This window comes from Lepisosteus platostomus, chromosome 18 (assembly GCF_059453375.1).
Source record: "Lepisosteus platostomus isolate fLepPlt1 chromosome 18, fLepPlt1.hap1, whole genome shotgun sequence".
NCBI lineage: Eukaryota > Metazoa > Chordata > Actinopteri > Semionotiformes > Lepisosteidae > Lepisosteus > Lepisosteus platostomus.
Window position 1 is genome coordinate 11,738,022 of NC_142628.1, and position 13,828 is coordinate 11,751,849.

Below are 13,828 nucleotides of genomic sequence, written 5' to 3' on the forward strand. Positions count from 1 at the left end.
ATCAAGCTATTATATGCAGATGTAATTTCAATGTCAAGATCTCACATTTCTGTGCTTTATGGTAAAACCCTGAAAGGAACACATCACTGACAAATCCTCTGGGCTAAGCTGAGCAGTCAAATGTCATTGATGTGAATCAAGACAAGGGCTCAACTTAATTTGTGCCCTAACAGCCTTCATCATTAAAACCTGATTATTTCAAAAGTGACAATAAGCATTTTGCGGGAGCTCGTGTTTAATCGGACTGGAAATCCAAGCTTTGCTGAAATCTTAATTAACGGCAGATATATTAATTTAGGATTCTGTTAGGCGGTCACAGTTGCTCATCAGTGGCAGAGCTCACCTCCGAAATACTTCCCAAGCTGCCACTGACTGTGCGCCCCGAAAGCTCAACGAGGCCTGAAAACTAAAGGGAATAACAAGCAAAAGGCTGACGGCTTTACTGCTGTCCCATGTGGCATCGAGTCAGATGCTTTGATAGGGCAGTGCAAGAAAAAAGCAGCCATGCCTACACATGGCCCCGCCTCACAGCTGCCTGGTGCTTCCTGGGGCTAAACGCCTTTCTGTAGGTTACTCTGGTTTGCTCTTTTCACACCTCTTCCAATTCACATTAGTTATCACTCAAACGGTAAATAAGCAAGCCCAGATTAGGAAATGAACCTATTGAACTGGAGGCAAATTGAAAGTAGCTGCAGCTGGATGATTTTCATTGCACAGCTCCCATTTCCCTGCTAAGATGCTTTTGATCCCATAGCAGATGGGTCATAGAGGGCCTCGGAGAAGCCTCCCCAGAGGAAGGCAGTTCAAACAAGCCGCTTCCTTTATCTTGAGCTGTAATTTATTTGATATCCGGGTGTTTTCTGAGCTCTTTCCCAGCCTCTTCAATCACCTTCTCTTTACTCGTCAATTAAACTTAAAAAATTCTCGGGCCATTGCATTCAATCTCATCTGGTTTAACATTTTCTATGAGTTCACGCTTTTCTACACATCTTGAATTCAGAGAGAAAACTGAGCACCTGTTTAAAAAAAAAACATGTCTGGAAAAACGTGATTTTCATTTGTAACTTATTAGGGATTTGGGGTTTATGAATTTAGAGACCCTCAAACTTACTTTAACCACGTTTAACTTCACCTAGAACAGTACTAATCTCTCCTAATAGTAGGTAAACACTGCTTTTTAATTAATTTATTTTTTTATTACAGCTGTAAGCTAATAGGCACTCTTTATCCTTGGCAAAGCACCCAACATTTTTGGAACTCATGAGTCCATCATGATGACAGGTGGTGGAATAGAGTGCACAGCATAAGCAAAGGGAGAATGGTTTTTATATTTGCACTCTATTGTTTCAACTTCTATTTGGGAGGCAGTAGGTCTCCTATCCGATCTTTTAAACAAGGCTTAGAGTAATGTGGCCAGCATACATATACCAGGAAGCTATTAAGCAAGTGCTAGATATGTGTAAAAAGAATATGCTCTTTCAAGTTTGCCCTCTCACCCCTTTACCTCTTCAGTCAGACTAACTCCTAGGTTTCCCTTATGTCTAGTCCTTAGACTTCTCTCTAGACGTGTGATGACTTAAATGACGTTGCTTTATCAGGATTTTATCATTTGAATATTGTACCCTATAAAACCATGTTCAAATCAACATCCAATGACAGACAATCTGGACCATCAGCATTAAAGAAAAGAGAACAGCAATATAAATGTATGTATATTTAAGAGATTATGTTCTTGGCAACATGTCTGTTAAGTAACAATTGTGGTCCCATGCTTATGAGTTCTGGTACAAATGAAGTAGTTTTTTATTCATGGAAACATTCTGTCTAGAAGTGGGATTCCAAACTCTATGTCTGGAATCCTGCATGTTTTCCATGTCTCTTTAAATCATCAAAAGGCCATGGTGATAAATAAACTGGTTCATCAAAACTTTAATTGGGTCAGTTTTGCCTACTCACACAAAAAAGTTGTTTTCTGTCTTTTGCTAATCCACTCATCTTGCTAATCCTTATCACCTCTTAAACTTGGAAATGAAGGCTTTAATATGTTTGCAAATAGACTTATCATTCTAAATGTTTAAAGGAAAACTGAAGGGGGTTGGATGTTAGGCTAAATTTATTGACGATGGAGCCCTCTAATGTCTCTTTTGAGAATAGCCATCTTTGCTCAGTTTTCTGTACTTGAGATTTGATTTAAAAACATCACACTGGTATCTAGGAGTTCTGCTTTGCAACAAAGACAAAGCATAACATTAACTTCCATTGCATAAAACAAACAGAACCTAATTTTTACATTTTTTCCAGTGCTACTTGACAGTGCTTATTAAATAGAATAGACGGGGATAAATGACCTACTTCCTTGCAAATGATGATCATTAGTCAGTAACAAGGCCTTTTATGTTTCAAGAAAGGAAAAAAAATCTGTGGTGAAATAAGAGTGCCACATTACAATAGTAATACATTGAAGCATGCATGTCAACACATGATGCAAATATATCTTTGCACTTGTTTGTTATTTTTTTTTATAAATTCATATTTCTGTATCCTTAGTTTTGTTTTTCCCATATTTTATCATTACTTAAACTGAAGAAAGGTACAAAAATCTGCCTGGCTAAAATATTCTCTTACTTTAGCAGATTTACTAAAGCCAGAAAAAACAATGTCCTTAAATGCTTAGTATTATTTCTGCATTGCACAGCCATGGACCAGAGCATACAGCATTCATGACTAAAGCTGCAGGGGAATTGTCACATGGCTAGGATGAGATTCTTGGGCTGGGGGTCTCCATCTGTCTGCAGTCCCTGCTCTGCTTAACCTGAGGGGTGTCAGGTTCTGGCTTGGGACCAAAGGAATTAAATCCCTCATCTCCGAATATTCACGTATTCAAGTGTTTTCCTCACTTCATCAAAAAAGAGAGAGAAAATTGAAAATATATGTTCCCATGTGTTATTTCCAATACACAAGGTAAATGAAGCATCATAAATGGATATCTTTCTGAAATCCTTTTACTTTTGATTTCATTTTCACTACAAAGCAATCTTTCCTGTAAGCACATAAAGTAATAAAGAATAAATCTGTTTAAAGCACCGAGCTCATAGATTAATCTGGACAGAGCTCAGGAAAGAGAATTTGTATGCCAGTCTTAATTTACCAGGTCAGATTTTAGGCATGTTTCAGTTTTGTTTTGCAGGGTTTAGAATTTTATTCTTTTCTTTTTGGGAGTAAGATAAGAAAGCATTTTAAATCTCAATTCTTTATCCTGGCCTAAAGAAAATCAACATATTTTACAGAAATGCACTGGGATCACTTTGTATTATATTTAAAAATAAAAACAATTAATTTAATTAAAATCTAGCCTGAAATCTGACCTCCCAGTTTCAACTGCTTTTCTAGTTTTCCTATAGCTAGAGAACAAAAGAAAAATAACCTATCCAGTCAAAATAGCTGAATAAACACACTACAGTTTACATTAATAGAAAAATATTACTGTATAATATTACAGTATTAAAATTACTTTTAATCAATTGTAAGTGTCTTTTGCCAGTAGAATCCAGAATATCCAGTAGTAAATAAATATTTACTTGATTGAAAACCATCAAGTAAGGTATTCAGGATGAGGCACAATGTGTTACCAGTTCTGAGTACTAAGAATGGAGGGAAACAGAAAGTAAAGTCTGGATTTTTTATTTTCTATGACTAAACCTTTTTTGCTTTTTTCTACACCAATCCACAATCCACTATTCACACTAGACAATAATATAACATCCCATCTTATTAAACTAAATTTCCATTATGTAAAACAAAAAATATCACATCCGTTTCAAAGAAAAAATACAGTGTGCCGTTGAATATGTTGCTGATAAGTTGTCAAGAAGACTGCCGAGTTATTTACTTCTGTGGAGATGGGAGTGATATTTAAAGCTGTGGTTGTGAAATCTACTGGAAGATGAAGCACATGGTTGACAAATGTTTGGTTGTTGTTTATTAATGCCTTTTGAGAACTGTGTGGCATTTGAGATGGGGTGCAGTAGTGTCAGATGTGTGCAGGGACTGAGACTCCTCTAATTCTACTTGTGTCCCTTTTCTTTCAGGGGAATGGACGGTACTCTTACAGCCTCAGGTACACAGCGGAACACAACGGTCACATTCGCCATCCGGCCGGGATCGAACCAGCCAGTGACAGTTCAGAGTAGGAACTCTGACAGTATTCCTGCTACACGGAGGGCTCCCAGCCCCTTAGTGTCACCGCCAGACACAGGGAAAGACATCAGGCCTTCCTCCCTCCCGCCCACGGTCTCTTCCCCCACGCTGACAGACGTCTTTGGGATTCCTACGCCTCCCACTCCAGGGGAAAGATTCAGTCTGGGGTCGGGCCGGAGTAGATCACCTTCTCCTTCAACTTTAATACAGCCAGTTTCCAACAAGCCTTTCTCAACCAAGCCAGTCCATCTATGGACGAAGCACGATGTAGCAGACTGGCTGGAAAGCCTCAATTTGGGAGAGCATAAGGACACCTTTATGGACAATGAAATCGATGGGACCCATCTACCAAACCTACAAAAAGAAGATTTAATAGACCTAGGAGTGACTAGAGTTGGGCATCGAATGAACATAGAAAGAGCACTGAAATTGCTACTAGACAGATAAGAAAGGGTGATTGTTATCTACAGGACTCCAGGCTTCAAAGTTCATCCATCTTTTGATTGATATCAAGTGTGTAATTATATTCACATCAGCTCTTGTTGGAGTATAGGAATTATCATATCCTTAAGAACTGCAATTTTGAAATAATTGTGCAGTTCGTTAATAAGCACAATAATTCTCATGAAAGCAAGTGGTTGGTACATTGAGCCACCTCCTTCTGCTGCAGAGGCAAGAAGATAAGAAAAAAAAGTGAGATTCCTTTTTTGTGATATAATAGAGACCATTGCTTTGGAATATAAGAACTTTTTAAATCAACCTCATTTGGATGCACCCGAACCAGCAGAGCTGTGTTACATTTTCTATCTTTGCTAGAATTTCTTCAGAGAATATTTCTTCAAAAAAGGGGTTATATTTAACAATGCATCAGCTGTTGCGAAAATTGTCTCGCTTCTCACCTTTTTCTCTGGAAAGAAGATCAAGCTACAATATATGCTAAATCTGTTCATCTTTCAGTGCATATATACATACAGTCCCAACGTTGGTGTTCTACTTGAAAAATCACTCCTTAACATTTTGCACCTATTTCACAGCTATAGGGGCACAATTGTAGCAGTTATGTTTTTCTTTTGCTTTCACTTTCTTCCTTCGGTTAGGAGATATTTTTCTTTTTGATTCAGTATATTAAAGTTTTTTTTTTCTTTTCTGAGTCGTCTGAAAAGTGTAAAGTGTAAATTAATCATTATTGTCTTCCACATGAATGCAGGTGAATGGACTGAGTAGTGAATTCCGAGGTCCATACTTTTTTCCTATAGTTTTCTTTTAAATATGAATTCGGAGCTTCAGAGATGTGCCAGCGAATATGGGTTATTGTAATGAGAAAGATGTTTTCTATTTGACAAAATTTGAGCCATTATCTTTTTTTTTCTGAATCTGATCTATGAATTATAATCCATTTAGGTGGGCATAATGCTGGATCACTTAAGCATCACAGCTGTACTAACAGCCCTGTATCCCTTTCTAAACAGGAGCTTGTGTGTCAATTACTTATCAGGTATTATTCTGTATCAAGGTTTGTAGAAAAAAGTGGTTTCTGTTGAAAAAGGAAGGCTGGCCATGTTTTAAGAGGCTGAATTAAAAAGATCTTAAGCCAGCATATCAGAAAAAAAGTAAATGATCCCACCTCATTCTTTTTCAGTATTCTACTGTCCAAGTTGGATTGACCTACAATCTTGAAATCAAATTACAAGTACAGTGTCTTCTATTAGTTGTTAAGACATTAGCTATAGACCAATACTGTGCTGCATAGTTGCAGTGGAAGTGAAAGTGTTTTGAGATTTTATGCTGCTATCCAAACATGTATTTAAACACATATATATATATACAATATATCTTTATTAGATTTTAGTTTAATGCTTCCAGTTCTGGACGACATTGTCTATTATCTCAATTAGCCAACTTGGAAATGAATTTTGTGGGATATTTTGAGTACAGTTTAACTCTGTATTATATTTTATGAAAGCTGCTGGTCTCTCCAAGTTTAAATCACAGAAACAATTGAGAAATCAGGGTTTCTTATTGCATTGGATGCGGTTTGCTTGAATGGTTATGAGGTGTCCCTGAAAATTCAGAAGACAAAATGGGAGTGGATTAAGCAATGCCATTATACCTGCTCAAGAGGACTTCCAAACCTGTGAACACACATTTTGAATAAAAGGGATCTAATGCGCTTGGGTAGTTCTCAACTTTATTCTCAGGCCTTTTGAGAATAATATGAAATTTCAGTGACTGCTGGTACTTTCCCAACCTATGTTTTTTTTCCTGTACTGATTACAATACTTTTGTAATACAGTATTTAAAATGCAGGACAGATTAGGGCAACTTTATATTTGAGAGTTTCACATTTCAGGTTTTGTTTCTACATTTCTTTGCTACCATGGCTACAATCAAAAACAGAATCATCCAATATTACAGTTACAATATCATGTCCAATATTATGTCAGGTAATCCCAGATATTGATAAAAAAGGAAAACTCTGAAAATTATATGCATTGTTTTAAATAGCATAAGGCCCTTTTGGGGCTTGAAAAAAATCGATTCTTTTGTCTCACTATGACTCTTTTTCAAAGGGACAAAAACCTAAAAAGACTCTGTTTCAGAGTTTCAGAGCTAAAAAAAATAGGAGGGATCTACATTGCTTAGCCAGGCTCAGAGGTATTTTCAGATTTCCGAAAATGGGATGCTGATCACTTTTAACATGCACAGAGAGATGATTTATAGAAGAAATAAATATTTTTAATCTTTAAAGGAAACCATTTAATTGAAAATATACTGCTTATAAATATTCATGTGGTGAAAACTACTCAGCACAATAAAATAGTTCAAAAGCTGATGTTATCTGAACTGTTCTTTGAAAGCAAGCATGATTTAAACTGTCTGTGTTCCCTTTTCCAGGTAAATGATAAGAGAATCTTGTATGCTAGTTACTTTTGTGACAAAGGTATATGTGAATTACAGTGGGATGAATGAGCCATCAGCATTGTGAGACAGTTTCCTTGTTTGCACTTTCGAAACTGTTTCCTCCATGATTAAATACTGGATGTAATGGTTAACAGATGTTAACTCTACAAATTCTTCACTTTTATACATTTTAGTCCTGGAAAAAAAAGGAATACAGTCTTTCTTTGAGAAGATATACAAGAGATAAGCTGCTAACTATATAATTTTTAAATAGATCTTATTTTAAAACAACAGAGCTTCAAGAAAGCACAGTATTTTTAATGATTTATAGAAAATTATATGAAATTTTATAAAGCTATTTGGATATAATGTTACTGCATCAACTCTTAAGTATGGTTTGCCAAATATATAATTATATTGGATTTATGAGGTACCAATTTAGAAGCAATATTTATATTGAATGGATCAGCTTGGTAGTTATTTTCAAGTTAATGAATTTTGAGCATAATATTGCAACTCCCAGGTCATAAATATATGGAAAAAGGAAATAAGTAACCACGATTAAAGAATTGGCATTAAGACACACTGAATTATAGTCACCGGTAAAGGTATTCACCTGCATCTGTTACATATTGTAATTAAATTTTAAAATTACAATTGCTTAGTTTGTGTATAATGTGTGTATAAATGACCAAAATCTCACAGAATGTAAATTATGTATAACATTTCAGGCCACTTTATAGCAAAGGGTCTGAGCACATTTTACGCTAACGTATATATTTAAAGAAAATGACTAGATGTGACTGTTGACAAATTGATTTTATGGAATTACATATCACTAAGCTAATTTATTTGTGGAACTAACTTTAGAGCAAAATAGTGGAGTCTTGAGTTCTAAACAAAAATAAAGAACCATCACCCAGTGGATCTGGCAACAACGTCTGTGCGCCACAAATCTCATTTAAAATTTATATTCTCTTAGAGATCAATTTCAATTTGGTTTCTTCTTTCTTTTTTTAATTCTTCATAGATATTAAGATGTTTCTCGCTCTACTTTGTGTAAAGACTTGTGTTCATGTTATCTATGTTGCTGTAATTTTGTGCTACAAAATCCTCTTATTTAGAGTTATTTAAAAAAAGAAAGAGAAGTTCCTGTAACTGCACTTTCCCCAAAATCCTCAATACTCTTGTATGGCAACCAAAATTTACTGTAAGAAATAAATATAATATTGCACTACGGTTGTATTCCTTTTATGGGTTTCTTTCAGTTGGAGCTAGAATTGTGGTCCCAAAGGAGAAGGCAAAAAGCAAGCAAAGTGACAAAAGAAATACTGCTGTTCATTTGTTACTTTTTAAAATTTTGTCTGTATCATGCATACTTTATTTGATTTATTTGATACATTTAGAAGGTCCCAGCACCCAATGTTAAAGAAATCATACCCCCTCTGTTATGTTTCCTTTTTGGTGTGTAATCTCTATCATTGTGCACTGTGTATTTCAATGGTGTTAGCGGTCTTTTACAGCTGGTTACAATTTAGAATGTGTTATGCTCATGCTCTATAATGAAGAGCTAACAAAAGTAGTTCACGTCCATGTAGCATTTCAGCAGTTCAGTTAGATCCTAATGTGATAGAGGGAAGGAGTAAGAAGAGCGCATCTGATGTGACTCGTCTAGTGGAGGGAGCAGACATTGGGACAGGCTGCCCACACCCCCCTCACAATGTGAGGAGTGAGCTAGGGAGCTGCTACAAGAGTGCAGATGGGGATGTTGGGAAAGATGGGGGTGGGGTAGTGACAAAAATATGTGAAAGGAAGTCCCGGGTGCAAGACTCAAATATGTACTGTAGGTGAGCGAACTAATCTTCCTCCCGGACTTCTGTTAGAAATTCCTTTAGTTTTTGTAGGAATTTTAAGAGCAAAATGTTCAACTGCGTCATTTTTTTGCTTTATTTTCTTGAAGTACAATGTGTCCCCATAGTGCCCGATACAGGTTTACCCCCATTTTAAAGCCCAAGTTATTCAAGTATTTTACCGTAGGATTTCAGCTTTATGGACAATTTGTACAGCTATTCCTCTAAGACTATTCACTATTTCATAATGAAGTTGCCTTAAAATCTCCCAAGTCTTATTTGAAGATATAATAATAATAAACTTTATTTTTATATAGCACCTTTAATGGTGGCTTCTTAAAGCACTTTACAGAACAACAACAACAATAAAAAAAATACATGATGCAATATATGCACAATGAGAATACAAAATGAGAGGAGACAGTAGGTGGGGGTACTGACATTACAGTAGGAGCTAAGAGGTTAAGAACAGAACCAGTTAGGTAAAGGCTCTTCTAAAGAAGAAGATTTGGAGTTTAGAGAAAGTGACTCCCTGATGTCCTTGGGGATAGAGCTTTGGGGCACAACAGGAGAAAGCCCATACCCCATAAAGTGTAGGTGGTTTGGGGGACAGACAGGAGACCAGAATTAGAAGTGCAAATGTCGCAAGGTGGGGAGTAGGACGACAGTAGCTGTCGGTGCTACTGAGGTGCCAAGCCATGTAGAGCCTTATAGGTGAGCATGGGGATTTTGAAGTTGACACCAAACTTGACAGGAAGCCAGTGCAAGGACTCTAGGATAGGAGCAATGTGATCACTTGCACTAAACCTGGTCAGGATTCTTGCTGCCAAATTTTGGACATAAAGATATAACATACATAAGATATGGTATTAGAATTAAGAGATCCATGAAAAAAATCCTACTATGTACAATGGTCCAGAAAAGAAGGGAAGGAAATCTGTGCTTTTGGACTTGCTTAATAACAAATGTGATATATCACCACTTGGTGACAAACAAGAGGCAAGTGTTTTCTTAAAATCCTAAATACAGAACTCAATCTTCTGTTTGTTTTTATGAAGACATGACATGGAAATAGTGATGGAGTAAAGCCCATTCATTTCCTAACCATGTGAATTGCTATGACCTATTTTTTACAGTACCTGTGTTTTTACAGTATAGTCAACATTTTAATAATTTTGTACATCTGTGAACTTACAATTCTGCCTCACAAAATGAACCTCCCTTGAATTCATAACGTATTTCATTTATGCATTTCTAGCACATAGTGCTGAATAAACAGTCAACTCTGTTGTCTATTGTTTCTTTGTAACTTTGTATAGAATTTGACTGAATAAGTGATACACATTTTTTCCAAATGCATTTTCATTAGTGTATTTATGTTATCATTGAGTGCCAATTGAGAAATGACAGAGTATGTGATAAACTTCTTATCAATTTAGTCGTGACTGAGGGGTGCTTTCAAGCTCCTTAACTGCTCCAACCTGCAGCCAGATTGAAAACTGCACAATTGTAGAAGAGGTATAGCTTTTGTTATATCAGTCATCTATAGAGGTTAATCTATACTTCTGTATCATTAGTTTAATTTACATTAGGGATATTCACACCTGGTACTGGAGGGTCACAGTTCACCGGGTTTTATAGGTAATTGATAGCCCTCAGTGATTATGGAAATATAATTATGTTAATATAAACTAGAATATAAACCAATTAACAACTGATTCAAACTTAAGTCATTAAGTGCACTAAGCGGATGAAAACTTACTGACACAACAGCCCATCCAAGACCATGTTTGGAGACCCCTGCTTACAATGAACATATGAAAATTTTACAGTTTAAAAAGGTTGTCTTGCCTTTCCAAAATGATGGAGAATGAAGGAAGTGGATATAATGAGGCATTGCACATTCTTGTGTGTCCTTGTAGGCACTTCACATTCTACTGAAATAAAACGGCATACTTGCCATGAAACCCAACAGCTGTCCTCTAAAAGGAAGAAAATCTACTCTATCTGTTTGTGGAGGAAAAAGGTGGCTGAAAAGAGGATTTAATTAGGAGCACTGAGTCTATCTGTAAAACACCAGGGAGCTGGCATAAATCTTATATAAGTGACATAGAGAATGCTGGCGTTGCAGAGCTAAATTCATTAGTGGAACAGATTGGGGTTAATGAAACTAAATAAAACTTTGCTCATTTAACCTGAAAGTTAAAAGAGAAGGTTCAGTGACTTAATAACTCATTACAGTTTTCTAAAACAAAGTTAAAAAAGCATGGAGCTCTACATGTAAACACAGATTGCCATTTATAGACTGCCTTTCAACTATTAACCCTCATAACCTCATCTCAAGGTACAGTACGCATTTCGAGTCTCATACCACTAGCATGCAATGCCATTTTGAGAGTTCACTTGCGTTTCTGAGCAGTTAAGAATATCTATTTAATTTAAGATGGTGATGGGTAGAATTTCTGCCTCACAACTCTAGGGTCCAGGGTTCAGTTCTGGCCTTGATTGTAATGTTTTCATGTTCTTCCTGTATTTCTGTGCGTTTCTTCTCCTGGGTGCTCCTCACCAGGTTAAGAGGCTTCCATTTTCTTTTTTTAAGACCCCCTAGTTCACAGATAATCACTGAGCAATTGGGCGACACAGAATGCAAATAACATGTTGTAATCCGAGTACAGACTCATTAGAAACTCCCCCCAAAAAATCTTTTTCGATGACATTTAAAAAAAAATCAAATATAGCATTTTATATGGTGAATTTTATTTTTGGCTTTCTTACCACATCACATTTTTGGGGTATGGCCATTTAAGGAAAATCCCAAAGAACATGTGAACAAGTGATTAAGATAATGTAATGTTTCTAAACTGAGTCATCAAATTGTAAAAATAGCACTACATTTTGTCACATTTTTATTCTGGAACTAGTCCAGTGTACTGAACTCATGCTATAGTCTGTTTCAACTCAAGGATGCACTCTTGTGTCATGTAAAGATCATTCTATTTCAATTAAACTAGTTTCTGGAAATGCAATATTAAGAAAACAGATTTATACAAAGTAGAATTTTGGAAAGATAATAGTGATATGGAGAACCTTTACCTAAACTGAGGGGTAAATGAATGGATTTATAACCAAAATATGTCAGCTTGTTTGATGTGTGAAGTATGAAACAGGCTATATGTGCATAAGAACAACTGAAGATTAAGTCTAGCACTTAATGCAAAAAATAAAATATTTTATGTATTTGCTATCCTACTGATGTACCTATTATCATATAAACACCCCTTTGTTATAAATATTCACCAAAACAACAAAACAATTTACATCTGTAGAATTGTTTGAAATATTATAGATTTTCATGTAGGAAAAACAAAGAAAGCACACTTATTTACATCTCAAACATTATCATTCGCTGTTGTAAAATCCCAAATTCTAATTGTGTGGAGTATGAAACGGATGATTTAACCCAAAGACAAAAGAGAACTAGTCTATGGTCATTAATTACTGACAGCTGAATTTGTGTGCTGAATTCTAAAATCAGTTTTGTTAAAGTGGCCATGGTAAGTTACATTAAATACTTATGAATACTTATTTTTGTCCAACAAGGAATGTTTAGTTTTTTGTCTTTTCTATGCAGAAACAAAACACCCTTTTCAGCTTTTCTAACTCAGATCAACTGACTTGTCAACAGAACTGTGGTGTACACACACCGTAATCTGTCAAATCCATTTTAATTAACTTAACCAACAACTAGCTGCACCCTGTCAGCTTCATTTCCATTTTCAGTCAGTTTTTTTTTGCATTCTGTTGAAACTACAATACACTTTTTTTTTTCAGAATAGTCTACTTCTGTTACCCTTGCTTTGCTAGTCTTAGAGACTTCAAATCTACTGTTTGTAAATGAATAAACTACTGTTTGCGGCCGAGCTACGGGCTGCGACGAGTGCCGTGTATACTTGAATTTGAGCGCCCTCTAGTGTGAAATAAGGGAGCTTCTTCAGGGGGCGCTTACTCGAGCATTCAAGGCGACCACACTGATCATGTGGCCAAGGTTACAAGTTTGTAAAATGTAACAATGATCAAATTTGAGATAGTTTTATGTGCTGAGGTGTGATTCGTCACATCGCCAGCTGCTGCTGGTACGATGTTGTGTCTTAAGCTTCCACAGAAATGTCATAGTTAATTAAATTAATAGCACTATTGAAAATGAAGGGAGAGCTTCAGTTGTCTTAACAGGCAAAAGTAAATGCAATGCATAAAAGGTAGGTTTTAAAAAACGTTGAAATGCATGTACAAATTAGTTACACGGTCAGGTTTCCTAAGCAATATCTCAACACCAAGAAATGATTTGCTTTAAACGGGAGCTAAAAATAAATTGAGCATTTATCACACGTACAGAAATAAAGACCTAATTCCCAGGTAAGCGCAGCGTCATTGTCTGCGATTCAGAGCGAAGCAACAAAACTTCTGGTGAGGTGAACCAGCCCTATTACACTGAACAGGATTTCTGAGTACATCTCTTTTAATCCAGTAGAAATATTACTCTCGAAACAGTTTTTCCGACAAGTACCACTTACCTGTTTAACTCTGCATGCAGACCCACGTTGAAACATTTCTGCTGCTAACTGTCCGCTGCACAGCGTGTAACTTAACTCGCTCCTCCATTGCATTACTTTAGTCATTATAGGGACTTGATAGCAGGTGGGCCCGGTTTACGTCACAGTTCACACGACCTCTCATTTTCGCCTACTGCGAGACTAGTAGTTTACGAAGCAATGGCGACCATAAAGTACTTTCACAAAGTTCATGATTTTGTATGTAATTCAGATACCATCAATTTGTTACCGAGAATTAATAACCGATCTGAAGAAATGAGACTGCAGTTC

The 13,828-nt window shown here is 36.2% G+C and overlaps 1 protein-coding gene and 1 long non-coding RNA gene across 7 annotated transcripts in view; one reads left to right on the plus strand and one right to left on the minus strand.

Annotated features, from left to right (window-relative positions):
• The window catches only part of shank2b (SH3 and multiple ankyrin repeat domains 2b), a 185,853-nt gene extending 177,518 nt beyond the window's left edge, over nucleotides 1–8,335 (plus strand). For 3 of the 5 annotated variants that reach the window (XM_088611005.1, XM_088611002.1, XM_088611000.1), the window contains one exon: nucleotides 4,089–8,335. In XM_088611005.1, the coding sequence (XP_088467131.1) occupies nucleotides 4,089–4,644 (556 nt within the window). In that variant the 3' untranslated portion in view covers nucleotides 4,645–8,335. The remainder of the gene's footprint in view (nucleotides 1–4,088) is intronic. The other 2 variants (XM_088611003.1, XM_088611004.1) reach the window with 2 other exon arrangements.
• LOC148645666 (uncharacterized) overlaps nucleotides 1–13,682 on the minus strand; it is a 71,138-nt gene extending 57,456 nt beyond the window's left edge. For both annotated transcript variants that reach the window (XR_015928058.1, XR_015928059.1), the window contains exon 1: nucleotides 13,520–13,682. This is a non-coding gene — a long non-coding RNA (uncharacterized LOC148645666). The remainder of the gene's footprint in view (nucleotides 1–13,519) is intronic.
• Between the last annotated feature and the right edge of the window lie 146 nt (nucleotides 13,683–13,828).